This window comes from Oxyura jamaicensis, chromosome 2 (genome assembly GCF_011077185.1).
Source record: "Oxyura jamaicensis isolate SHBP4307 breed ruddy duck chromosome 2, BPBGC_Ojam_1.0, whole genome shotgun sequence".
Taxonomy (NCBI): domain Eukaryota; kingdom Metazoa; phylum Chordata; class Aves; order Anseriformes; family Anatidae; genus Oxyura; species Oxyura jamaicensis.
Genome location: NC_048894.1, coordinates 9,473,145 through 9,500,751, shown reverse-complemented (window position 1 = coordinate 9,500,751; position 27,607 = coordinate 9,473,145). Strand labels below are relative to the sequence as shown.

Here is a 27,607-nt window from a genome sequence, read left to right as displayed (position 1 = left end):
GTAAAAACAAAATGGATAAATTAAAGCTTTAAATGAATCACTAACAAGACAGTGAGGTAGGCTGAAGGTAGGAAATATAAATCATTTGTTTTTTAATGCTAAATAATGTTTAGGGTTTGTTTTTGTAATAAAATTATCCTTTCCTGTGATTTTGTAGATGTTGTGTCTTGAACTAAGAATGCATGGCCACCCTTTCACATATAAGAAGTACTTTGATTCCTTCAATCATCTCCTTCAAAATGATAGTGGTTCCACACATTCCCTCCCAATTTAGTCTTCTTTACTTTATTAGCACTCAATGAAGTTTTTTTATTTCTTCACTTGCTTTCAGTGATCATGGTAAGGAGAGGACAGTGTTGGGGAGTGGAGACCAACCCACAGATTGAGTAATCCTTTAAACACGGATTATTTTTAGGCCTCACACTCTGCTAGATGCAAATGAAACCTATTGGGTAGGTCAATGGAAAACTTTGCCATAGTAATGTTTGGGTTTGGACATTTTGAGTTTTTAGGAGAACATTACACTTTATTATTCAAAATACTCTTGTAGACAAGGAAGATTGAAACAAAAAAGCCCTACTAAGAGGCAGGTTGTTTGACGTGACATTCCACTTTTCGTGGGAGGGAGGAGAGGAAGCATATTCTGTCAGCAGTGGCTCAGCAGTCGTCTTCCCCCCGATGCCTGGAGGCCTTCTGCAGATGAGAACAGCCTGGAGCAGGCTCCTTTACTTTGCTTTTAGGAATCCTAAGAAAAGAAACATTTGACACAGAATGAAGACCCTTTATAGTTTCCTGTTCCTCTCTTATGATGATGGATGAAAATGTCTACCATTCGCTCAGTAGTTTTCTGTTGCTTTTTTTTTTTATTGAGCTTGATCACTTCTTTGTCTCTCACCATTCAGCTTAACTAATGAGATTGTGCCTTTGTTCCCTTCACAGCCATAGGGAAAAAATATATTACCATTACCTCCATCTCTAAGAAGTCATCTAGTAACTGAAAGAGAAAAAAAAAAAAAAAGCCTGTCTACAAAGACTTAATAAAAATGAAGTTTCATAGCCTGCCTGCCTGTAAACAGAATGAAATAATGTGCTTCACACTGTTCTATTATTTTTCCTTTCATTTATTCTTGTGCACAAATTGAGCTATCAATAAAAATAAGGGCTTAATTAATAAAACTATATACAGTCTAATTGGTCACACATGCACCTTTTAAAATTTTGGGGGAAAGGAAAGAAAAAAGCTTTTACTTAAAGTCTTAATTATGTTTGCTAACAGCAGCTCTAAAAGAATATCACACTGGCAATTATATGTTGATGTCTGAAAGGGACACAAGCTGCACTCCCATTAAGGAGCTTTTCCACTCCCAAGGCTTGGTCTCTCATCTCTGAGGCAAGACTGATGGCACACAAAAGTTAAAGCTGTTTCTCAGGAATTGCGTAATATCTTTTTCTGATTGTTGCAACTAAGGAAGAGTTGAAGTAAACAGTAAAAAGAAGAATCACTTGTGATACATAGTGAAGAAAGACTTCAGTCCATCAGTAATCAGATGTTTCAGTTCTTAGACCGGTGTCTGCATGTAATCAGCCTGGCTGCTGTGTTCAAATGCAAGCCACAACATTTGGGGACAGTGCTGGATAATGTGCTGGTCTAGCTTATTCTGCAATTCTTGAACTCAAGTGCAAGTGACTATAAGCACATTATATATACACTTTAAGAACAAAAATTACATCCTTTTAGGGTTTTAATGTTACTGATTTTTCCAATGTTGCTTAAAATGTTTTTATTGCATAAACACAACTTGGCTTAAAAAATCAAAACAAAGCTCTTGTATCCATGCAGGCTAATCTTCCTTGAACAGCTTGCGTTAATTCAGGGCAAGCTCTCTCTCCCCTTCTCAGTACCCTACATTTCCCCTCATTCAGTCCTCTCCTTCCTTGTGTAACAGTATAACAATAGCAGGTACCTTTATGTTGAGTCTAGATGCACATTGATAGGCCTTATTTTTTCTTTTTCCCTTTCTGTTGGCAGTGATGGTGCAGGAAGAAGTGGAACCTACATTCTAATTGACATGGTTCTCAATAAAATGGCTAAAGGTGAGAATCAAAAGGCTTGTTACTTCGTTGGTACTGAAAGATGTGCTTGTGTTGCCATGACAACGTGGGGAGCAATATTCACAGAAAACCTGAGAATAAATTAGAGGCAAATTGTACTTTTTCCTGAATGTTCTTAAGTTTCATTTTCATAGTGATTTCAAACAACAAACCCAAATGCAAATGTTTTGTGAATGAGCAGATGTTCTTGTGCTGTTGAGAAATATTTGAATTTTCTAACTTTACCATTTAAATAGTTAGTGCAGTTTTTAGAAGAAGATACTTTGAGGCTGTACAATCCTTATGTAGTGGTTTTGTGAGTTAGGTCCTGGGCTGCTTCATGACTATTGCCCAGAGCATTGTCACCAATTCAGTCACTATGGTCAAGCACAATTGCTTTTTCTTGTAGCTGGCCATTGGCACCATAGTGCCTAGAAGATCTAGTACCAGACAGGTCCCCGTGCACAAATTTGCACAAACTTGTCTCTTAGGAAAATAACTTCAGTGAACAATGCAGCTGACTGAAAATAAGCCATCTAGTGCTCTGTTAGCAGTTCTGCCCCTCTATGTTCAATGTTGAACAACGTATTTAACTTTTCTGTACCTTGGTTTCCTTGTCAGTGAAATGTATTTCACGAAGTAGGAAATGATCTGTCTTAATGTAGGTGTTAAACGTAAAAGTCTATAGATCCTCTAGAGATTGGAATCATTATTTTTATTGATCATTAAATGGTTCACAATGAGAAGTGCTTAAGATACCCTGAAATAATCTTTGTATGATACAATTAAACCAAATTTTTAATACTGATACTGTCTTCAAAAGTAAGGAGTGTAAAAGTGGGCAAGTAAACCTGACTGTTTATTAAAAAGACATAATTGTCAACTTGATATATCATAGCCCTTCCCCACACTGTTTATATTACGCTGTCATAGAACAGCATTTTAAGAGGAAGAGTAATCTCTGAGGTTGAAAATAAAAAAATGTCATTAGCCTTTCTAATTATTGTGGTAAGTTGTTAAGCTACCTTGATCTGCCATTGTGTGCAATGTGTTTGTGTTTAAAGAAAAAGGATTAATTGTAATAACATAAATTAATTTATATGAAATAATAGTCCTTTGATTTCTAATCACTTTACGGTTGTTTTAAACCTTCTAAAGTAGTCATATTTTTTGATGTATTTTAAAAATACACTCCATGCTTTGCAGTCATATATTGCATCCACATATCCCAGTCCTGTGGGACATAATGACCTGGTACCCCTTCAGAAAGATTTTAACATTTTTTCCTCTGAATTCTGAATGTTAATGTGTCTGGTCACACATACACATAAAGGGGTATGTTTTCTGTCCATGAGCATCATAGGGAACTTGCTCCTGATGTTAAAAGAAGTTCTCTTCTCCTGTATCTGCCTTCTCCTTAGCCCTGTCCTGGAGATTTTCCAGTGGGATGAGATCAGATTTTCATGCTTACTGGAAAATAGGTTTTCCCTCAGTGAGGGAATACGGAGATATTTGCAGCACTTGTCCACATGACAACCTAGTCTTTGAAAACAGAAGCAACAGTATGTAGTAAAATTAATGTACACCTTTGTTAGGTGTTTGTTCAGCTCACTTCAGTCATCAGCAACAAGAAGCTGTAATGAAAACTAAATTTAAAGTATATGCAATTTACTTTCATAAAGAAGTAAATGAGAAGTATTTTCTAGCTTCAGGCTTTCAGCCACTTAAGGGAGGGTTGACTTTGTTGTAAAAGCACTGAAGAATGCCATTTATTGACTCCATTGTAGCATGTAATGTCAAATTCCATTTTAAGTGCAGGCTTAGTGTTTCACAATACGAGACAAGTCATGTGAAACTGGTCAGAGAAAGGCGTCACAGGGCTTTTTGGAGATCGGTCACCCCCATTTTGTTCTTGACCTGCTCCCCTCTGCCGATGGGGGTGTGCAGCGCAAAATCCCCTGACCTGGTGCTTTGGCTAGGGTTTAAATGAAAGATCAAAGGGCAGAGCGGGCATCTCAGCCCTGCTGAGGTGGGCCTTTCCCAGGCTGTCACACTGTGCGGCCGCCAAAGGTTTTGTTCGGGCGGGAATCGCGGCCCAGCCTGTGCGGCCGGGGCGCTCTTTGTCTGGCCTGAGAAGCTGGAGGCCCAGGTTGAGGATCCAATGTTCATCAAATGATCAAAGGCCTGAAGCCCTGGACATGAAATCTTTCTTTCCATTTCCTTTTCTTAGAGAATGAATTGCACGAGTGGCAAAGAATGCCGTTTCCAAAGCTTTTATGTGGAGTGCGAGGGCTAACTTCAGAGTCCTTCAGTGCTAAACATAAAAATGTAAGTGCACTTTCAATCTGGGCCCAGCTGCAAGGCCAGCATCTAGTAACATTTCTTTCAAAAAGGCTTTTAAGGATTAAGGCCTTCAGTCTTTCAAAAAAAAAAAAAAAAAAAAAAAAAAGTACTTTTAAGAATAAACTTAGAATAATTTGAGTTTCTTGTTCCACTGTCTGGTTTATTAGAAAGTAGACAATAATGCATTTTTAAGTCAAAGTAAATAGAGGAGTACTTAGTTTCGGCAGTGGGAAAGTAGAAAGCAATCAATAAATGCCTTGGCTCTTTAGTGGGGTTTTTAATGGGGTAGATGGAGAAAAGGAGCTCCTTTTTCATGTAATGATTTACTTCCCTACATTCTCTTGGACAGTTAACTGTAAATGCTTTTGTCATTAACAATTTTTTCCTCTACCGCTCATTGAATTAGTGCTAATACTTAGTCTATTAAGCATGTTATAAATTGTTATCTTCTACTACCTCGCCTGTTGCCGTGTCTCGTGTTATTTTATATGCTGAAAACCACCGGGAAGCAACCTTCTCCTAAAGTAGGGAGAAAGAAATCGGGGCTTTTGTGCTTGACATCTGCCACACCAGCCTGACGGCCCCAAAACAGGAATGGAACTTCAAAAAACAAAACAAAACAAAAAAGCACAAAGCACCCTATTTTCGTGCACAGTGAAGTTTAAGAGGGTGGCAATGTCTCCTCAGGGTCCTTGTGTCCCCTGGCAGGGGTTTGGGTGGCAGGAGGGCGCACAGACTCCCACAAGGAGCCCCACACCCAACATGCCTGGCCTAGCCCCAGCTGCCTCACCAGCCCTTGGGCCTCCCTCAGGCTCTGCACAGCAGCACGAAGGGTTTCCTGTTGGGTGGGGATTTTAATGAATTTCTCTGTCCTCTCCACAATAAATATAATGGCTGCATCTGTGTATTCACTCCAAATAGCCACATTAAATAATCTTATTAGGTAACTCGAACAGTTAGAGAACAACGATGTCTATTCAGTCCTGTCATTCCTGTGCCGTGTCAGTGGAAAGTTTTAAATGCAAGTGTGTCCTTGTGTTTAGTTGTTCCAGTAATCCAGCACTGCTATTTATCATGTAGTTTGTTACCATAATTATTTTTATTGCTAGATTCATAAGCAGAGTGGTTACAAGGCTCTAATCCTGTCCTCATCAAAGTAATAACAAAAACTATATGGTAGAGAGACTGGCCTTCCAATAGCATACTATTTTTACATGAATATGAAAATTTTAAGAGTTATCAAAGTTACCTCCAATTTCCCTGACAGACAATTTAGGGCAAGTTTTATTTTTGAGTGAAACGTTCAGAAGTGATGTATTTCAACTGTATGTAGGCTTTCATGATTTAAATAAGTACAGAAAATGATAATTGATTGTTTTTGTAGATAACAATGCTTGCTGGATTTTTGACAGGGACTTTTCAAAGAATGATTTCTGCTGAGAATTTTAACATTCTTAATGTACTTACAAAATTTATCTTTTGTTACTAGGGAGGACAAGCTGTTTTAGATGAGTCTACTTGATATTCCTTCCTCACCCAAAACTCAAAGTAACTCTGAGGTGATCAGTTTGGGGGATTTTTGTATGTGATTCAGAGAAAAAGTGGGAATTTTCTCATTTCTTGTCTTTCCTGCAGGCATATATTTAGTAACTAAACGTTTGATATATTTCAAAACACTTTTATTAAGTGTTTCTGGCATGAAAAAGAAAACAGCAAGATTATGGGTATTCCTACTTTCATTCTTCTGAACTGAAAGGCTTGGATAGTGTAGATAAGTTTGATTTTTAGATATTAATCCAGCTAGCAGCTGTTCGGGGTTTGCTGACCATCCATTTTCTTGTGTTTGAACTAGCTGGAATGAGATGAGTGAAAGAGAAGGTAAATATGAATTTTAAAATCCCTTTAAAGTATTGATTTCAGAATTCTAAAACCCAGCAAAAAGATTTGATTTAATGAAGCTGAACCAATGGTTTCTTCTCTCCCATTCAAAACCTCGGATTATAATTGATGAGTGCACACACTCTGGCCTGGGCTGGCTGTGGAGGTTATCTCTGCAAGTCCTTTCCTTGCCCCCACTACACTATTGTCTGAGGGTCTTGTGAGTCAGCTCCTGAGCAGATGCAGTTTCTACCATGACATTTTAAGGCAAAACAAAAGATTCCCTAATTCGCCTTCTGACTCAACATGATCAAATGATTTTGGCTAATCTGAACCCTTGCTGAGGTTTTGCTGATCTGCTGTGTGGATTTAACAATCATAATGAAGTTTTAGGGTTGGATCCTCTCTGAAAGGATTTTATGAAATAAAATACTTCCCCATATTCATGTTAAAATGGATACAATCTGCTTAATTTTCAGTCTTTATGCAAAGTCTGAGAATATTCTAGTCTTAAGTGTTAGAGATACAAGTCAAGAGCAGTCTATTTTTGACATACTCTTGGTGAATGAGAAAGTATTTCTTCAGCCCATGATGCAGTTTCTCCTGTGAATTTAAAACTTAATATACTGCAAGTGTCACATAGTGGTTGAGAGATTATTTAGTGTAAAGGAGAAATTAGTTTTTTAAAAATGGCATTTAATGTTAAGAGAGCAAGAAGTAGAATTAGAAATAATTGAAATTCTTGAGAAGAATTTACAGCAGAAAAATTCAGGACTTTAGAATGTAATTATTTTCATGTTCTAAGTTTGAATCTATTCTATCACTGTTCTTTGAGGCTTATGGGAGTTAGATGATTATTTCTAGGAAAAAATGCAGGCCAGTAAAGCCAAAAAATTAGCTTTTGATTTGTGTGCTATTGTGGTACCCACAAGACTGCCTCAGTTCTTAGCAGCGATGTTAACCATAGAATTCTGAAACGTGGCTATTTCAATTTCTGAAGGAAGTTCTTAGTGTCCTTGTAAACATATCATATGTTATAAGGCCTGTTTTTCAAATGAGCTGCGTTTATGTATTGTAACTTTTATGTAATGAGTTACCCTGGAAACACAATTAGGCAAATAGTGCTCATTCTTGCAGCGTTTCCCAGCAGATAATTAATCACAATGAGAGCTGGGCCCCCAGCTACATGCAAAAGTGTATAGGGAACGTATAGGGCAGCTTTTTACAGTCCAGCCTGTGATGCTAAGGGAAACCTCACTCTTTAGGGAAAAAAAAAAAAAAAAAATGTTAAAAATAGTATTTGTTTCCTCTGCAAAATACATGTTGATGCATAAACTTTTAAAGTTTTCCCACATTATTGACACTATACTCACTGCTATACTCACTGATTAATAGTTCATAAAATTAAGATAAAAACATAGCACATTCTACAAACTCTAGTTATAAAATGAGTAAGTGACAATGGGGAAGGTGGTGTTGGTTGATGTTTCTTTGTGTATGTTGTGTGGACTGTATTTTTAGATGTATTCCCAGATGGAATATAGCGATTTCAGACAAAAAGCAAAGCAAATATTGATGTAATTTATTTATAGCTGTTTTTTTTTTTCCTTTTAAATAGTTTAGTGGTCAGGCATTACCCTAAAAGAGCTATATTTCTGCCTTCTTTGCTGCTCTCAGGATTTTATTGAAAAGGAAGTGGGACTAGAAAAGCGTTGTAGAAAGCAAACCTAATTATTCAAGGTTTGGGGCAAATTAATTGTGAAGAAAGACTGATCAGACATGGACTATTCCTTGGGAAAGGGAGCACGAAGGGGGGTCCCCATAGAGCATTGGAAGACCCTGAAAGGAATGTATTGATGTCAGTAAGCAGCTTGAGATAGTGACTAATTTGAAAACAAGAGGTCATTGACTGAAACTAAGGAGGAGACAAGCAGATAAGGAATTTGGGCAGCATTTTTTTCACACAAAGTGTAGGTTAGAATATGGAAAAGCAGAAAAGCTGGTCATAGAAGTACAGTACTATCAGTTTGAGAAGCAGCTGGGCAAATGTTTGGAAAAGGAGGGTTATATTCAGAGTGAAGAACTACTTTTTTGTAGTTAATCTCATGCAGTAGACTGTAGAAGATTTGAAGAGAAGTGTTTAATTGACCAAGATGGTAGTCTTCTGAGTTTAAAGGGTACAATGTATATTACCTAACTAAAGTGTAATTATTCCTCAACTTCTAAAGCTGGACCAGTTTAGTCACTTTTAAGAATAAACTCTGTTAAAGAATAAATCCATAGTAGTTGCATCTTTTATACTCAATCCATGTACTGTCGTGAAAGCATTACCACCTACGTGCGACATGAAATGAAAGTAATGTGAAATGTAGTTCTTACAATTTAATAGATTGACGTGGGTGAGCTGCCTCTGAGTGCCCTGTAAAATAAATTCTCATTTTCCAAAGGGGACTCCAAGATTTCTTAGGGCAAACTGAGGCGCGTTTTCAGAAATGGGATTTTTGCAGTCAGCATCTTAACTTTGTTCGCGTTTGACTCAGCACATGGAGATGAACTGCTTTTGAGGTAATTAGCTGACATTTTGTAGAAGAGGTGCTGAAGGAAGCAGATTGTTTAGAGCTCTATGGGAGCTGACACGGGGGAGCACCTATACACAGGCAGTAGCAGCACATCCACGATCCTTGCTGACTCATCATCCCCTTTGTGTGTGTGGGTGCACGCGTGCATGCATAAATTAAATTTAGGTGCATGCCATAGTATTTTCTAGAGTGATCATGGGTGATTATAGGATATCTTCCCATATATAGAATACAGCTCATTAATTTCCATTTCTCACATTTAGTAATTTAGGCATGTTCCTTTTGCTTTTAACTCTTGGAGAATATCTAGATGTAACAGAGAAACAATTCCTGTATGGTATAAACTGTGATTTGACTTAGTCTCATGCACAATGGAAGTGAGGATTGGGTCTCACATTAGCACCCATTTGCATGCAGTTACAGTGAGTGGTTTCTGCATGTTTTTTCTGCATTGACAAAGGATATTAGCTTAAAAACTGTCATGTCAGTAGTGAATTTCTCTCCCTGTAAATCACTGAATGCTCAGAAGAATTACTGTCCTGTAGCAATTTTTAAAATACCAGCCTGCTCCTTTTTCATTATCGCCTTCCTTTGGACTGCATAGTGATAAAGCCACATAATTTACATTTGTACATCCAGGTTACATGCAAATGCAGTTTTAAAATACTAATATAAAATATGTAAACAGTAACACATTATGCAATGTATACTCTGTGTGCATGTGCATGACTGTCACAATATTTTTCACTTCTTCACTTTTATTACTTTTAGCACTGCCTTCTTCATTTGTATGCTTCCTTTGCCAATTGGGTTTTTGGGTGATGTTTTTTCTTGTTATTTTAGTTTGGTTTATGGTTTTGTTTGGTTTGGTATTAATAATGGTAGTGAAATTTTAATTTGGATCTTTTTCAGGTGTATAATAACACTAATGAATTTAGACTGAGAGTAAAGACTGTTCACAGATTCAGGTTTTGGTTGGGTCCATCCCTAACTACCTACGCACATGCACACAGATTTTGTTCATCTCAGAGAGAATAAGTGTTTAATGAAAATGCCAGCCTGAATTCATTCATCTTTTTTGTTATCTTTAAAAGCGAGTCCCCCACTAGTTCTTTTACTAATGCTTGTCTTTTTCCATGAAAAGCATCGATCCTCCCGGCCAATAGCAGAACTTCAGCAGCTACAGCAGTGGATGTACAAATGAAAATTGTTTTTGTTTTTGTAGCTGTTGTTCAGCTCCCTTTTTCAACTCTAATAATTACAGGTGTTTTAATTTAGTAGGCACTCAGACAATGCAAGTTGAAGCAAGAAAATACTCTTTTTGTTTTGTTTTGTTTTTGTTTGGTTGGTTGTTTTTTGTTTTATACTGCAGCAGTTACAAACCAGCAGTTACAACCAGCAGTTACTCTTACAAAACATTTTTCACTTCTGCAGTACTCCCTACACTGTACGGCAGATGGTTTATCTTTTGATTGTGGTTCCTTGGTGCTTTTTCCTTTGCCATTTCTTTTAAGGTTTCCAAACTGGGGGTGAGGGAAGAAGAAGGAAGCAACCACAGAACACAGATCTCAAACACCATTAGATTTGACAGATCCGAGCATTCATGAGCCTGAAACCACAGTGCAAAAACTCATCTCTTTTCAACCCGGGTTCATTAGAGCTAACTTTAGCCATATAAACCATTTAATGTTAAGCATCTCCCCTAACCTAGTTGTCCAGGTCTCCTCAGTTGCCGATGGAGAATGATAAACACCTCTGGAGAATAATTCTCAGGCAAATGAATTGCCCACCAGAGCTTCCCCTCTCTCCCTTAGCTGTTGGGAGAGGAGATGACTAACTCCAATTCGAACTTCAAGGATGGCTGGAGTAGATAAGATGAGGCTGGGCCTTTGAGACTAAGCTGGTTAGTAAATACTACCAGTGTGCCATTAAAACTAATGGTCAGTGAAGAAGTGGTGTTACACTCCCCCTAGTTATGACCCTTTCTTCTTTAATCAGATTGAGTTTGCCCCTCATATGGTGTGATTAAATGTTTTGCAGCAACATTAGGTACTCAATGGGGCAAACACTGGTTGAAGCAGCTATGCAAGCCGTCCTTTACAAGCTGTCAGTGGGAAGCTGGAGGCATCTAGGGCTTTGGGGGCATTGCAAATCTACAGCATAGCCATGCTACGTCCAGCTGGCTTGGGCGCTGGAAACACCATAGCTGTGACAGTGTAATAGGCCGTGAGTGCTGATTTACATTGCTAACTCTCCAGAGAGCCCACTGCTGTTTCCATATACCGTACCACAGCAAGCAGTATAGAAGTGTACTTTTTGTGCATTAGGCTAGTGGCAGACCTGGCTCTAGGTACTGTCTGTCCTTCTTCAGGAGGGGTCTGTCCTTGGTTCTCCACAGTTCAGTGTCAGCCTCCTCGCTAAGGCAAAGCCAAGAGCAAAAGGAGGGCCAGAAAGTGTTGTGCTAAACCCGAGATTTGTCAGTGTTCATGTGGGAAGTAAGAAAGGCAGCACAAAGCCACTGTGCACGAACTTGGTTTGGCCATGAAGCAATGCTTTTAAGTGTGAGACTTGCAGTCATCACCCAAACACAAAAATCACTTGTATTCTTCCTAAATGCAGACACACAGTGACGAGACAGCTGCCTGTCCTTGCTGGCACTGTATTTTTGCTCTTATTTTTTCTCTCACTTGTATTCTCACTCTTTCATAATGTTAGATGCAATTCTTCCCCAGCGTTCCCGACTGCGTGACTCTGAGGCTAAAATGCTGCCAATCAGCAGCCTCTTGCAAATATTAATGGGATCTTTTTTAGCTTCTAGCAACATCAGTGGAAAGAACGGTATTAGGGACCTTTACTTCAAGATTTTAACCAGCTGCTTTTTAATCTGACCTAACAAGTGTCTTCGCCCTTTAAGGCCTAATTCAAAATCTGTGAAATGTAATAAATATCAAAAGATGCATTAAGAAGGTAATATCTGACTAGAATGAAGCCAAATACTTACTGCCGCATAAATAAAGGTACTTGACTGGTCATTTCTGTATTCCCCTTACTACCCCGTTTTTTCTGTTGGGATAAATGCTTCTTTCCACACAGATCATCATCATCACCTTAAGGAGAAATGGTAACTACTAAAAATCCCATATTTACAACTGCTCACGATGACTCCTACATCATATATTCAGCTTTGGACTCACTTTATGATCAAGGGGAACAGAAAGAGAGCTGAGAAAGGTGCAGAGAATATTGGAAAAAAAAAAAAAAAAAGAGTATTTATCTCAGCCCTCACCTCTCTACTATCCAAGTAGCTTGTAATTGGATTTATCTTTATAACAATTATTTAGGTAGGAAAAAAAAAATGGATCATTTTATAAATGATGGTGTGAAACATAGGGTAAATCTAATGATTTAACTAAAGTGATGCGGGAAGTCAGAGTCTCAGGCTGTGAGAGAAGTCAAATGTATCTAAACATAGCACCCTAATGACCAAGCTATCCTGTAGGATTCACAGTAGCAGATTTATAGCCATTCTGCAGACTTATAATTGTATCTTTTTGAGGATATGTGCCTGTAGATCTGAAAGTTTTTACCAGCTAGAAAAATCCTTTTTCATGTAATATTTATGAGCGATACATATTTGTGAAACATTCACAAAGAAAACTTCTCAGTTTGGGTAATTTAAAAAGAAATCCCCCACAAATAACTGCTTTGATGAAGTATTTAAGGATCATTTTATTTTTATAAATATACAGAAAATTCAGAGCATCTAGAATCTAAAATATTCCTTTTAATATAGTGCTTTAATATAAAATTCTATCAGATTCACAGAATCTGTGCTGCACTTTTCATCAGTAATGAATAAAATTGGATTTTTGACTTTGCTTTCAGTACAAGTATGTTCAAGCTTATTACTTAAAAACTCAAAGCTTGCTTCAATTAAGCCAAAATTTTCAAACTTACATTTAACAAACTCTGAATGTTATTTTAACTGGAAAAAAAAAAAAAAATCATTGTGCTTTCAGGTGCGCGATCTCTGTAGTTTGTTGAACCCAATAAAACTTTTTAATGATACACCATCATCATTTCTCCCCAGATGCTACATTGAAACACATTGCACCTCTCTACAAACTTTGCCACATTCCCATATCATCACGGTGGCCTCAGTGCTGCTGCAATGTGGAAGGGATTATCCTCCACCAAGTGTTTCTCATGTGTCTTGTGCCTTTCAAAATTGGTCCCCTGCCATGTTTTAGGGGAGGAGATGAGAGGAAAGATTTCATTATTATAGTTATAAAGCTAACATTAGGCAATTTGTAATAATTTTAAATATTGTGATCTGCTGCTGATCACCTTGTAGAGTTTATTGCAGCAATATTTGGCTAGCTCATTATTTATTGCGTGAGGAACGGGGAATTCAACTTTTATCCATGTTTTCACGACATGCTGGATACTCCACTCATGCAACTGTCTAAGGGCAAACACTTTAACCCCTTGAGGTCTGCTAATCGGGAGCACCAGCTGTTAAGTGCCAGTTTGCTTCCTGCATTGGTGCCTGCAGGGAGAGAATGGGTTGAAAAGGATATGACCCTAAACTTCAGAAACCGCTGCTCTCCTTGGGGGCAAAATATAATTCAGCTTGCATCTTCTCTTGCTTTCTCTCTGTGTATCCATGTGGTTCTGATGCAAATCGTTGTGCACTCCCTGTGAATGCTTAAAGCCTTGAGAAAGATGATAGTTAATTGCTGAAGTTAAAATCTGCCATGCACTGGCATGGAAGAGCTTTCGGAGGTATTTGCTCAGCTAGCTCACTGAGCTGCTGAGGGTGGGGGGAAGGCTGCATGTATCTTGCTCACAGTGAATTATAGCAGTGAATTATAGTTCTGTGTGTTTGTGTTTGTTTGTTCGTTTTTTGTTTTGTTTTGTTAAAAAAAAAAAAAAAAAAGATTGTGTGGATGATTTTTTACATTACTACCGGTACAATGTTAGTTCAGCCCATTCATTTAAAACAGGCAGTGAAATTCCATGTGAAAAAGGAACCTATCACAAACAGAACTCAAATTTATTCCCTATAGCATAAAATGCAGTCAGAGGTGAAAAGGCAGTTATTTATTCTTTAAATTCTCCCTTTTTTTATCCCCGTTATTTTCTAAAACCAGTAGCATTGTTAAACAGACAGATACATATTGGAGGGGCAAAAAGAGAAAATCCTCTGGTTTTGGCACATTTTTGTTCTCTTACAATTTTCTACAGTGCTGTCCAGCCTAGTATTTTTAACCCTTCCTCTAGATTATTTGCTGGATGATAATAAATTAATGAAAGTCTGTTACTAGACTTCACAGTTCAGTAGCCTGAGGAACACATTTCCAATAGTGATTCCTTGGAATTCCAAGGAATAGATTCCTTGGAATCACTGGGGCAAATTCTTCCAGCTTTTACTCTAAAACATTATATCAAATTTAGTTTGTATGTAGGGTTTCCAGATAAGCAATGTTTAAAATACCTTTGTAGTGTGTGAGTATTTTGGGGCCAACTCTGTAAGAGCAGGATTTGACCCTAATGACCTTAGATGCAGTTTCCCTCTTTCCAAGTGTCGTGTAATACATGCTGCATTCTGTCACCTGAAATGGCTTAAAAGCATAAATAAAGTATTATTAGGTACTAGAGAATGAAAACATATATACTGTTATACTGTGCTGTTATACTCCCAGATTAAAACGAAAGCCTCAGCTTGGCAATGATATTGAATTTGTTGCATATTTCAACAAAACAATTCAAATGAGAGTTGAATGCTCCGAATGCAGTCATACACTGAGCTCCCATCACCTGTGAGTGCAGGTTGGGTTCAGGCCTCCTTTTATGCCTCGAAAATATCTGCTTTGTCTACCTCTTGGCACCAGAGAACTTTCCACAGACTACTGCACACATCAGTGGAAGGGAGCTGAATTTACATAATATAACAGCAATCTACTGTAAGTTTGAATACAAAAAAAAAAAAAGCCGTCATCACAAAATGAGGTTTAATAGTGAAATTGGAGTATATATATTTAAACTCATTTGTTTTAGGCACAATAAGGGAATAGATGGAGAACTTGTAGTGGTGGATGTGGAGGAGGAAGAGAGGTTTGCTCATGTGGAGGGAACGCAAGTCAGGCTGGCTTTATCCTATGCTGCTCATTTCATCCTTTTTCCTGTGAAGTTTCTTGTTTCAAGATATTTTTCTTCCAAAACAGCTCACCATGTTTGCAGCACTAGGTTTCGGTGATCAGCTTCTCTAGGGACTCAGGTAGTTCCCATCAGAGGCATACAGAAACGTAAAAAAAACAAAGGGTAGCAAACGGACCTTGGCCTTTGCTTTGCCTTGCCTCTTTTGGCAAAACCATGCTTTACTCACTTTTTCTTTTCTATTACCTGTGGCTGGGGCATCAGAAGGGCTTGTTGGTGCCATGCTGATCACAACCCATGGGCTTGGGAACAATGATCAGTAAAAAACATTTATTCAGACTTATACTGGCAAAACACTTCAAAGCAAACTTCCCGTTAAGCACACTGGCCCACCAGGACTATTCTCATGTTCCAATGCAAAAGCATATTGCTCTGGTGTTTTGCTAAATCAGGATTTTATGATCAGGCATTGTTCATACTGTTAGGCATGTCATTCTGTTAATGATGATAAAAAAGCAAGCTTCAGTTCACTAGTGAATGCCTGCAATCTGCATCACCGAGATGGAGGAATTAACTCTTTCAAAGGTAGGCTCAGGAGCCTGTCTGGCCAATAAGGAGTGTCATGAACCTTTTCCCAGTACCTAATGTGTTAATGTGTTGTCCTGAGGCTAGAGTAGTTTCACATAAAGAGCATCCCTTACTGGAGGGGGAACACACATGTCTGCAGCCACAGGGAAGCCCAGGTGACACTCAAGCATGCCAGCTCCATTGGGAGGATCTTCTCCAGGTTCATCCTTGCAGCACACCACGGAGGCTCATACAGGGCCACAATTAACCTGGTCCACTGATGTCAGTGTCTCATATCTTCATTTCTGAGAAAGAGAATTCCTTTTATGTTGAGCCAAGATGCTTGCAGGACATTTTAATTCCTGGGAATTTAACAAAGCCACAAGTAAGGCTGTAAACCACGTGTGGTACTCACATTGCTCTGCTCCCATCGAAAGCTGTGGTGGAGCAGGAAATTCCTACCTAATTTGTGCATGTGTGAGACCGAACACTGAAATGAGCTACTGTGTTACACCAGTGCTAGGGTTTACAAAAGTTGTACCTTTATTGATGATTTCTGGATGAATTGCAACTCTAAAACTTACAACACACTTAAGGTAATTATTGCTACTATAATTGTTTTCAGACTTTAAAGCATATGTTAGCATGTATTGTTCCAGTCCATTGTAAGAATGTAGCTTTTTGTTGTTATTGTTGTTGTTTTTTACTTAAAAAAAAAAAAAAAGTTTTCTACTTTGTCCAGCACTCTTCCCCATAAATTCCTGTACAATGTATGGGGGGAATGGGGCGTGGGTAATGTATGATGCCTCAAGCCATGGTAGTTAGCAAAGTTATCTATGTCAGAAACGTTTTCTAAGTTGTCACTGTTATATTTACTGAATTAATTCATTCCATTTCTTATACAGCTGAAGAACATATTTTCAAGGTGGTCCTTGCAATCGATTATTCTTCTAGAGCTGCCCTGGAAGAATGTGCAGACAACGGGGGCAGTATGGGTTGGGGAGTGGATATGGGGCAGTCAAACTGTGGTCAGGGTGACCCTCTGCCCACCTGCCCAATGCTTTGACACTGCGAGATGTCCTTGCAAGGTGCAGAAGGGGACAGATGCAAGAAAGCCAAACTCCAGCTGAACTTCTCAGCAGTGAGGGTTTGCAGCCCTGCTTCTACTCTTGCAGTTCATACAGGGACTGACAGGAGGAACCCAAACTCTGATTTCCTCTCAGTCCCCTTCAATAACATGTGTCTGGTTAGGCACTCAAGGAAAATGAGGGGGAAGCATCTCAAACTGAAGAGGAAGTTGAGGAGGAAAACAGCATCACACTGTCCCCTTCGTTTCTCTGGGTTATGATAAGAAAGACAAGGATTCACTTAGTTCTTCACAGACGATGTTTTAGAAGAATGTTCCTCTGCACTGAGGAAGGGAGCTGGTCCCCACAGCAGTTAGGCTTTGCCTGCCTGTTTCCTGCATCCTGGCCTTGCTGTTCAGCCCTATCCAGACACTTAAAGTAAAACCTAAAGAAAATGCTATGGGTTTTGCCATCTCAAACAGCACCCATGCAGCAAGAGGCTGGCAGGTCCTGAGCTAGAAAGCCATTGGCAGGCTTTTGGATCTCAGCTTCAGGTGGCAAAAGTTTACCTAAACCTTGTTTTAACAGCATGAATATTTGTGTAGGTCGGGCCTACTCTTAGAAGTGGCAAGGGGGAACTTGGTGGCACGGCCACAGCGGACCCTGAGGTTCTGCTAAAATATATTCTGCTCTAGGTACAGGGGCGTTGTTAAGAATTTGTTTTTCTCTGGCTTTTCTTGAATTAATGTTAATAAAAACTGCCCCGACGTCTTATTTTTCTATATGAACACAAAAATTGCAGCTGCCTGCCAAGTCTGCTGAGAGATGGATGTAATAATTTTCAATCGGACTGTTAGCCCAAAGGGAACCTGATAGCAAGAGATTGACAGATGCAGCATGGATTATCTTGTGCTCTGAACTCAGCCCAATTTGTGGTTTGTTGCAGGTGCTAAAGAGATTGATATTGCTGCTACCCTGGAGCACTTGAGGGACCAGAGACCAGGCATGGTCCAGACAAAGGTACTGTCAATAAATCCACCGGGATTTTAAATACATTAAAGGTCTTTCACAGTAGTTGTTTTCATGACAGAAGAGAGAGGGTATGACCTAATTTAACACAGGTCGCTTGCTGATTACTCTGTTTGGCTTCCTACCAACTGAGGTTTATTTATGCTGAAGATTTATCTAGGCTACTTTCTTCGGTGTTTACTGCTCTTTCTTGTTACATCTCCAACATCTATCTTGATTACCATATATGAAGGGCAATCAAGACAGCACTCTATAGTCTACTAAAGAAAATGTGTACGTGAAAAAATGTTCTTGCTTAAATCCTGAATATGGATTGTTTTCTTAGAGCATCTCTGCCTAACTGTGCATGTAATATTTTTAAAAGGCTTCAACTCATTAAAGAAAGTGTAACTGCTGACTTTTTTTTCTGAAAAGAAAGTATTGAATTAAAGAAAATACACTTTTGAGGGAAATCAAGTCATTTTTAGTATCACTGAAAGGAAGAGCTTATGCCATGCCTAAGGCAATGTCCTTTATGGATGTCGCATGGTGACTGCATTTGTACCCTGTGGTGAGTTGAATATCTTACTCTATAATGACTGTCAGTTGTAATGGTCTTAAAGTTTTATGTAATTCGTAACTTTTAAAGATAGCTGATACTGTGATGGTAGTTCCTTACGTTAGGAATGAAACTTTCTATTGTGATTTTCAGTGTGGAATATTTTGGGGTATTTGCTTCAAGAGCTTCAAATATGAAAATAAATAAACCTGTTCATGACATGGAGGCCAAATAAATCTGAATGTGACACTGTAAAATATTGAAGAGTCATAACCCCAAACTGAGTATGGATGAGGAATGTGACAGCACTCTTGTCTTGGTCAAGCAGGAACTGATAGGAATATCTGCAGCATCTAGGGAGTTGCAATTGCTGAGGGACAAAGGTGAAATACATCTGTTTTGTAGGAATCATTGGTTCATAACTTTTTCTGAATCTCTTCTTAATCATTTTATCTTCCCACTGATATTAGAAGTGATGCTGGAGAACAGGGGAGGGGTGGGAAAGGGAGGATTAATTATTATTTACCAGTTAAGTAAGTGCATGAAAAATTAAGATGAGCCAGCCAAAGCTAGCTAAGCTTTATCAGCAAGCAAGACACAAAATTGCACAAATCTTTCTTCTGCTTTGATTATTCAGACTGAGAAAAAAAAAAAATGGATATATTATACAGCTCCAATGTCACATATATTTATTCTGAGGGAAGATGCAAGTCCTGAGCTACTCTGTAAATGCATCCAATTTATATGGCAGCTCTGTAGAAATACAGAGCTCTGATTCTGATTTGTCTCTCAGTTCAGAGAAATTACAGCTTGTTGCCTTCAACAAAAGTAAAAACATAGCTCTGAAACCAAAGAATGAGGTTATGTGAACAACCTCTCTTAGTTAGCTCAGAAATAGTTACCCGAGTCCCATGAAAAGCTCACTAAAGACATGTTTCTCCCCTCCAAACATTTATCTGGAAGAGCTCCAGAAAGGCAAATGTATCCAGTGTTTCACCCAGGATGAAAAATTTTCTCAGGATATTGCTTATCTCTCCTCTTGCTCCTTCTTCCATCATTGTCATTTTCTCAAAACCACCCAAATCACTTATTCAAGCTAATGTCTTGCAAATTATAAATATCTGGTTACATGCTAGCAAGGCACTATCCCCAGAGAATTTTTCTGACGGATTTAAACAAACCCCTGTGCTTTCCCAGCTGAATACAAATGAGGAATATTAGACTCCTGGAGTAATTTAAAACAATGGATTAAAAGTCAGGTTAGAAATGCCAATTACAGAATATCCCTAGGCAAAATAAACACCAACTTACTTTAGCAATGTTATTGTGTTTCCAGCAGGCAGCGCTCCACATTTTCAATAAGCATGTGAAAGATTTGTTTGCAACATTTTGTCTTCTGGTAGGGATCTTTAATTCAAAAGCACTGTATATAATAAATGGTAATTAAATTATCATAACGACATTCTGCATTTCTGAGAAGCATAATAGAAGGTTTGTGGTTTTGTTATTTTTTTGCAGGGGAATCGTAAAATAGAATTGATATGCCACATGTGAGAGGAAAAAATAATGAAGGAGGACGTGTATTCTCTGTGATGAGAAAAATATGCTTCGTTTTCTTTTTCTCTCTCCTGTATCTTTCCACGTGCAATTTTTAATGTTTAGCTGAGGTTCTTTATTTTGGCATATAAGCTGCATGCACCTAGTGTGTTTTCCAGGGAATTTTTATTTGAAGTCTTAATGAAATGTAGCTTTTTTTCTAAATATATTATTTCTAAATATATTCATGTTGCCTCTCCATTATAAGTGGACTGACAACACAATGTGCCAGCCCAGCAATGTCTTTTAGGCAAAGCCTAGAAATATCTAGATATTTCTATCTATTTCTGATAGCCTGGATAGCCAGTCAATCTTGTATGTGTAAATAGTGCCTGTGAATGAGCTGTACAAAATATCAAACTGAACCCCTTTAAAACTGCTGAAATCACTTCTATCTATCTGTGGTTGTTCTCCTGCAATGGTGTGGGAGGGGTGTGAAGACTTTTCTTTGGAGGGTGGGAGCACACATCAATGGGAGCTGCACAATCTGCTGCTTGCCTATGTGTATTGTGCAGAAGGAAGGAGGGGGAAGAGCTCAGCTGCACCATCCCAGGAAGACCAAGTCCTCACACATCTCATGCATCTTCTTTGCTGTCCCCTTTATGGCAGTTTCACGGTCAGGTTTGGCTGTAAAGATGCTCTGTGAGTTGTTTTGCCTCACTAATTTAGGGTCACGCCTAACGAAAGGTGCTGGTCTCCACTGAGCTTGTCTCCAAAATCCATGTCTGAAGTTGGGAGTTTCTGTTAATCAGTCCAAGTCCTCATGTGAGATAGCAACTTCTCCATGAATGGTGCAGTGATGCCGTGTGGGACACCCATCAGTGAGAGGCAGCGGCGCTTGGGGTCCCAGGTCTCTAGGCTGGCAGCTCTTCACAATGAGTTAGACATGTTGGACCAACAGGGCTCAAGGGCAGATTTCCTGAGCGAAAGACTTATTTCCAGCAATGGGACTATTGTTTAAGTATTGTAGTCCCTATATTTCAAGCTTTTCCTCACAGTAAAGTACTCAGATGAAGAGCATGTTAGGTAGCCTCACTACCATAGCACCAGTTTGGTTCCGGCATGGCATGTCCAGATGAATGCCTCCTCTGCCTCCTCTGCCCTCCAGCTACTCTCACGCATTCAGTGAGCTCTTGCTCAAAATATAACTGCTGCTCCTGGGTGGCCACCAGCATTTCCAGTGTCTCCTCTAATTGCAGAGACCTTGAGGCAGGCACAGGCAAGCGTATACACCATTTTCTGTGCCTAATGAGGGTGAGTCCTACTCTTTAGGGTGAATTGATGTCTGATTAAAAACTGCTGGATGCAGTCCAGCAAATGCACAAGGATGCCACTTTGACAGCACCAGGCAGAGAGCAAAATCCGTGAATGCTGGTTTCTCTGAGAAATTATTCCAAGTTTTAAACTTCTTTTTCCTCTCTGGAACTGTGCTTATCATTGCTTCTCTGAGGCATTGCCACACGGGAGATTACTCTGCAGTGAGGTAAGGCAGTGCAGAAAAGAGTGATGATGAAATGCAGGAATTAGAAGGCAGCCATTTATGAACTATGAGTTGTTTACTTGTAGTTTGTTCTCTCATCCTTCCTGCAGATTTCCACTGTTGCAAGTGAATGCTCTTAATCCAGTTATCAAACCTCTGGGGCTGGGTGCATCCTGCAGCCGTGTGCCACTGCTGCATCTATACCTGCATCCTTCCTGCACGGCCCTGGCAGTTCCTGCTGGAGGCGCCTGCCAGACCATCCATTTCCTAATTGGAGGCACAGACAGCATCCCAGCAGCGACCTTTACAGGGTGCATCTCAGACCTCAATTCTCAGAGTTGGTTCTTCCAAAGCTCTTAGCCCCAGTTGGTTTAATCCCCTGGAGTACTTCTAGAAAATCCCTATGCTTTTGAACAGTCCGCGAGTGGTATCCTGGATTTGCTTATGCTCCAAGTAAACTATGTACATTTCTTCTTCCCTCCGATAAGAAACAAGCAGAAAATCATCCTGTCAGATATTTCAGTAAGCTAAATTTCTGAGAAGGATTACTTTTTTAGAAAATACCACACCTGTTAACCTTGAGGAAGTAAATCTCCTTTGTCCTTCTGTAGGACTAGAGAGTTCAGGAGCATGTTAGGGACACACTTAGATGTTGTGGCCATCCCTGCCCGTGTCCTTCACACCTCTGCTAACCCAGCACCAAAATCTGTTAGTTATTTTGGTTTTATGTTTATGGAAAATCAGTGGCAGAAATGTTCCCAAGTATTCCCTAAGCAGGAATAAAGTGGACTAAACATTGCTAGGTAGTTTGTGGGTGCAGAAGAGTAGTTAAAAAGGGAAGGAGAAAAAGAAAAATAACAGGTAAAGGAAAAAGCAGACATTGTTTCATATGGTAGATATAATGTGATGAAATAGTTATTTAGCTGATTTCTGCTAGAAATAGACCTGAGAGAAGCTAAAGGCTCTCCTGTGCAACATCTCACCTGTTTCATGTCTCAACTACATTAACAAGTTTCCATCTTTGTGTCAGAAGGAAATGGCTGGTGATCAACTACTCCCAAACACTTCCGACCAAGCAATCACAATACATCATCGCGTCCCAGTAGCTTAGTTTGTGCTACCAACATTTTTTCTCCATTAAAATGACTCTGGTTTCAGGATGCTGTCAAACGTGTTATATAGCATCAATAATCCCCAAATGTTTTACTCCTTTCCACTGCAGTGTAGAGTTCTTCCTGCATATTCATATCTTCCGCAATGTCTTGAGGATGCTCGGCTGCAGAACAGCGCGCCAGGCTGTTGGAAATTTTTTTGTTTTATTATTCAGTGTATGCGTTTGCTCTCTCCACAGGAGCAGTTTGAGTTTGCTTTGACAGCGGTTGCAGAAGAAGTGAATGCAATACTCAAGGCACTTCCACAGTGAGCAGCTCATTCTCCTGGAGGTTCCCGCAGGATCCACTCCTTGTTTCCTCATCCTCAGTCCCTGTGAATGTTCTTGGACACCACAACCTGACCTTAACTGTGTATCTTCTGTTGTAACCACATAGTGATAGGGTCCTTACAAACTCCTTTAGCTGGTAAAAGTTCAACAGTTAGAATGTGTATTCTGTTTTTTTGGGTTTTAAAATAAATTTTAAAACGTACATTGAAGCCTCGGATTAAGTGACAGAATAGTCCATCTAATTCCTTTCACATCCTGGAAGCCCTGAATGTCACTCTTTGAAAGCACACATTCATGTTCTTAATAGCAAATATACAGTATTGTGGGTAATTAGTGCAGTCAATATAGTCTCAGAAAACAGTGTTTTGTTATATTTTGGAACTCCTCAAAGGCTGAACAAGAGTGGGGGGCCTGAAAGGGATGGTGATTGTTCCTACACAATGCCGAGCGAGGGCACGAAGCAGTGCTGAGGGTGTGAGTAAACACAGGTCCAGGCTCTGGCAAAGGGAGCTTGCACCTTCTCATGCTGAGCTTTGGCAAGCAAACATTTTCTTAACTGTTGTTTACTTTTCAGCTTTGTGCTGTGAATGGAGGAAAATCTGAGCTATAAGTAAATAGGCCTTCACAGTTGTTGCAACTGGGGAGAACAAGCTGGTCACGTTAATGGGAACCTGGGGGACAGTGAGCATGGCAGCTCTGGCTGGGTACCTACAGAGTGGAGCAGGCAAGCATAGACACACCTCCAGCCATCAGGTACACACCCAGAGCTGGTATGGACACAGATTCTTGACTTTATGGGATTACTGAGGAAGCAAATGGGACTCTCCTCTTGATATTTTTGCATTTCCCTCTCTAAAGCTGTTCTGTGCCATCCTTTTCAGCCAGGGAAGTATATTTCTGCAAAAGCCTGGCTGAAGGAAGAATCACAGGTCTGCGTTGTATGATTCTCATCAAGTTTGTCTGAGCCAGACATTTTTTGCACCTTTCTGCTCTTTCCTTGTTCTGAATGATGCCTATTTTAACTATTAAGGGATAAAGAAGCACACGGGTTGAATTTCAGAGATTCTTGTGTTCTCAAAATCCTAATGCCTACTGTTGTGAAGTAATGCTAAAATATGTCTGTAAATGGCTTGGTTATGCAATTCTGCTTATATGAATTCACAGTTTTCATTCTGGCACTCTGCTAAAGGGATTGAAACTACTGATGGCAAGTACTCTGTTTTGTTTGAATGTAGGGCCTGAGAGTTAGCATTATCAAATGTTCTTAGGTGATATAGGCTCTGAATTTCACTTTCAAAAGTGAACACTTGGACACTTTTTCATACATTATCCTACATTTCTGTGATTTAAGAATTTCTTTTTTTCCAAAATCTTAACAGTGTTGTATGCTTGAAACTATATTAGGCTAATTGATTTACCTCAGCACTGGAAAATACAGAATTGAATTTGGGAAGGGGGAAGCTGTTACAAACTTCTAATCAGTGAAATGTTAAAAATGCAATATTGGAGAGTTTTGATGGCACAGAGGTAACAGGCATCTATTGGAATCAACCATGTTGCAGCTTTGTGTTGTAGGTGTGAATATTGGTGATTTCTTCTTTTTAGCAATTAAAGAGTTATTAAAAAAAAAAAAAAAAAAAAAAAAAAGCAGAAAACTTGTTACTTTTCTCCATACTTTTCTGTATGCTTTTCTTGGTTTGTGGTGTTGCTTAATTTGTGCATCCCATTACTACGGCAGTACAGAGCAGTTACTGCAGATGCCATCATCCTCTTAAGTACACATACTGTACATTAAGCCACATGTTTATTTTATGGCCTAAGCATTTTAGAGTTTTCCTAGCAATAACTAAAAAAACTAATGGAGTATGAATGAGAAAATTGCCTTTTTCATTTGATAATTTAGGTTTAACAGGATTCTTTTATTACTTTAGCTAACACAAAATTGCAGATCAGGGCAGATGAGATCAGTTTGAGCAGTATCAGCAAGTGTTTGAAGTAGATTTACTGTGAGCCATGTACTGCATCTTTCTGAAAATACAGGTAGTTATATCCATACAAACAGTCCAAGGACTCAAAATTAGGGCATCCTAAGCCAAGCCCTCCCATTGTCAGATAAAATTATTTCCCAGTGCAAGATGCTGTACCATTGCCTACTGCCAAAGGGATAATGGGTTTTTAGCACAAATTTCTGCCCTGGGATTCATTAGTGTTCGCCTTCTGACCGTCCCTGTGCATACCAAAAACATGGCTGACGAGCCATTCATTTGCACTTCAGGAATATTTTTAATTGTTCTTTTGCAAATATTTGCATTTCATAATAGCAATTTCAGGGTGATCCCTATTAATTCACATGCAGCTGAGTGTGAGACTAAAATATTAGTCTTCATGCTTTGGAGTTTATCTAGCGTAAATTAGAGGGCATTAATCTTCCCCAAGGCTAATGGGGCAGGGGTGTATTGTTTTATTCATACTGGTAGCCTGGTTTACACAACAGAAGGATGCAGTGTTAGAGGGTTGGGATATCTCTCACTGAATGTAATTGACAATCCTGGTATTTCAGCCATGTTTTGCACAGTTCTTCCACAAAAAGGTGCCGGGCTTATTCTGTTGAATGTAAATTACCTCACAGGTTATTTCATCTGTGCAGGTAGGATATTGTTGATACCTCTCAATAAATGCCCTGCTTCTGGGGTTGAGCCTTTGCTGCAGAGCCTACAAGTGAAATGTAGTTTCTGCTGCACCGGGGTGATCCGGAGGGGTTTGACAATCCATTTTCTGGGAGATGCCAAAGCCATGGAAATACAAACCCGATGAAGACCCAGTGATAGATTTCTCATGCAGGGCAGGTATTTCTTTACCCTTCTCAATGCAAATGGGCAAAGGATGTTGTTCAGGCTGCCCCAGGCCAATTACACTGGAGGTTCGGACCTGCCCCATGTTCCCTCGCAGGTGGAGTTGAGCAGAGCTTCTTCTTGGAAGCCAAGATGATACAAGAGCCCAGGGTCAAATGAGACCCACAGTTCTTCCCTGTTCAATATTCTGCTTGATCTTTAGTAAACGGATTGTGATTGAGGCTTGGGCTGGTGCCTGACGCACAGCCATAAACAGCATGTGTTTAATATTGACCGTCCTCGTGTTCTTGATGAAGACAAATTGAATCTACAGGTGCTGTTTATGCAGTTGAACTTTTTAATGACATTTAAGGGGGGACCTGCAGAAGGATGATTTAACCCCTGCTGTTTCCTTCCTCACTATTCAAAGCAGAGGGAAAATAACTTTTCACACAAGCATGGCTGGCTGGCACCAAGAAGAGTGGCAGTGACTGGACCATAACCCCATGCTTACGTAGTCCCAGCAGGTGTCAATATGTTGGATGGGGAGGTGGTTGTCACCAGTTGTTGGCAGTTTGTAGGAGTAACAAAGAGCACAGATGTCCTCTGCAGTCTTCACTATCCCCACAACATGCCCAAGATTTGGAGAGACAGAGGGAAGGGACAACACAGTTCCCCAAAGCCCATATCTTTGGGGTTGGGCATTTGCCATAGGGAAAGCAGTGTGGGTTTTGCTGTCAACTTCATCTGTTTCAGGTGTGAGCTCTAACCATTGCCCTTGACCATCATCTGTGGGGGGACCTGGTGCAGCCTGGGTAACATACAGTGGAAGTCCTGGGCAATCATTAGGGCCAGAAATGAATTGAAAATCCCAGAAAATCCCATATCCAAATCTTAATTCAGTAGCAAAACATGCAAGATTATTTTTATAGATGCTACTAAAGGTTTAAAACATTTAAAAATATTTTTTAAAATCTACACCAATGCCTAAACCTTGTTCCTGTCTCTAGCACGCATGCAGAACCAATCTCCATCCATCCCCAGGGGAATGACAGTTATAGTACCTGTAAGGAGTTCATGCTTTATTAGTCAAGTGGAACATTAATAAAACCCAGCCCACTCCATAATTTCCAGAATAGTCATTAATTAAAAAAAATGTTTATTGGAATAGAAAACAAGTATTTGATTAGCTTTGTTACAGAACAATAGCTCTCCTAATTTTTATTCTGCATATTTTATTCTTTGTTTAGAAAATTCTCTTAAGAAGCAGTTGAGATAATTCGCTTTTTAAAACTGTACAGTTTCTATGGTTTTGCTTTTTAAATGAGAGTACACTTTGTAGATTTGATTATTATATTTTTCTGTTAAGATTACATTGGACATTACAAAAGCATTCCCCACCACAGTGAAAAGAAAGCTATCCTGTTGGTCTATTGTGAAAGAAAAATAAATAATTAAAACAAAATTGCAGAGCTGTGGCATACTCAATCCAATTAGAGCATGACTCTTTACTACTCTTCATTTACCACATTAGAAATAAAGTTACACCAGCAAGATTTCATTTGAAGCTGTTCTTGCATGCTGTTTGTACTGTATTTGATGGCATAATATTGTTTCGTTTACAACCTTTTCCTTCTTGTCATTCTATTATATTCTTTCTGTATATAGTTAAAAAAAAAAAAGTAAAAAAAGGAAAAAAGATTATACAAAGTATTTTGTTCTACCTCTGTAAAAATCATATTTGTGAATAAAGTCATATTGTCTGTGGAGTACAGTATCATGAATGCAGCATTAGTAGCTGGTGCTTTGCTTTTATTTGGGGATGGGTGGGCTCCTCCCTCCATGGCTGGATTCTGAATCCCCAAGGTGTCCAGGTGGGGCTGACAAAGAGGGGCACGGATATCCTGCTGACCCCATAGAGGTTCATGCTCATCTGCTGTGAGAAGAAAAACAGGTTGCAGCCACCTCTGTCTGTGGTGTGGCCTCTTCCAGTGCAGCTTCCAACACT

The 27,607-nt window shown here is 39.3% G+C and overlaps 1 protein-coding gene and 1 long non-coding RNA gene across 2 annotated transcripts in view; both read left to right on the top strand.

Moving 5' to 3' along the window:
* PTPRN2 (protein tyrosine phosphatase receptor type N2) overlaps positions 1–27,387 on the top strand; it is a 641,705-nt gene extending 614,318 nt beyond the window's left edge. The window contains exons 21-24 of the mRNA XM_035319523.1: positions 2,030–2,094; positions 17,631–17,704; positions 22,679–26,162; positions 26,199–27,387. Coding sequence (XP_035175414.1) covers positions 2,030–2,094; positions 17,631–17,704; positions 22,679–22,750 — 211 coding nt within the window. The 3' untranslated portion in view covers positions 22,751–26,162; positions 26,199–27,387. The remainder of the gene's footprint in view (positions 1–2,029; positions 2,095–17,630; positions 17,705–22,678; positions 26,163–26,198) is intronic.
* LOC118163065 lies at positions 20,839–22,162 on the top strand. Its single transcript, XR_004748823.1, has 3 exons — positions 20,839–20,849; positions 20,898–20,901; positions 22,072–22,162. It is a non-coding gene; the product is annotated as an uncharacterized LOC118163065 (long non-coding RNA).
* Positions 27,388–27,607: the final 220 nt, after the last annotated feature.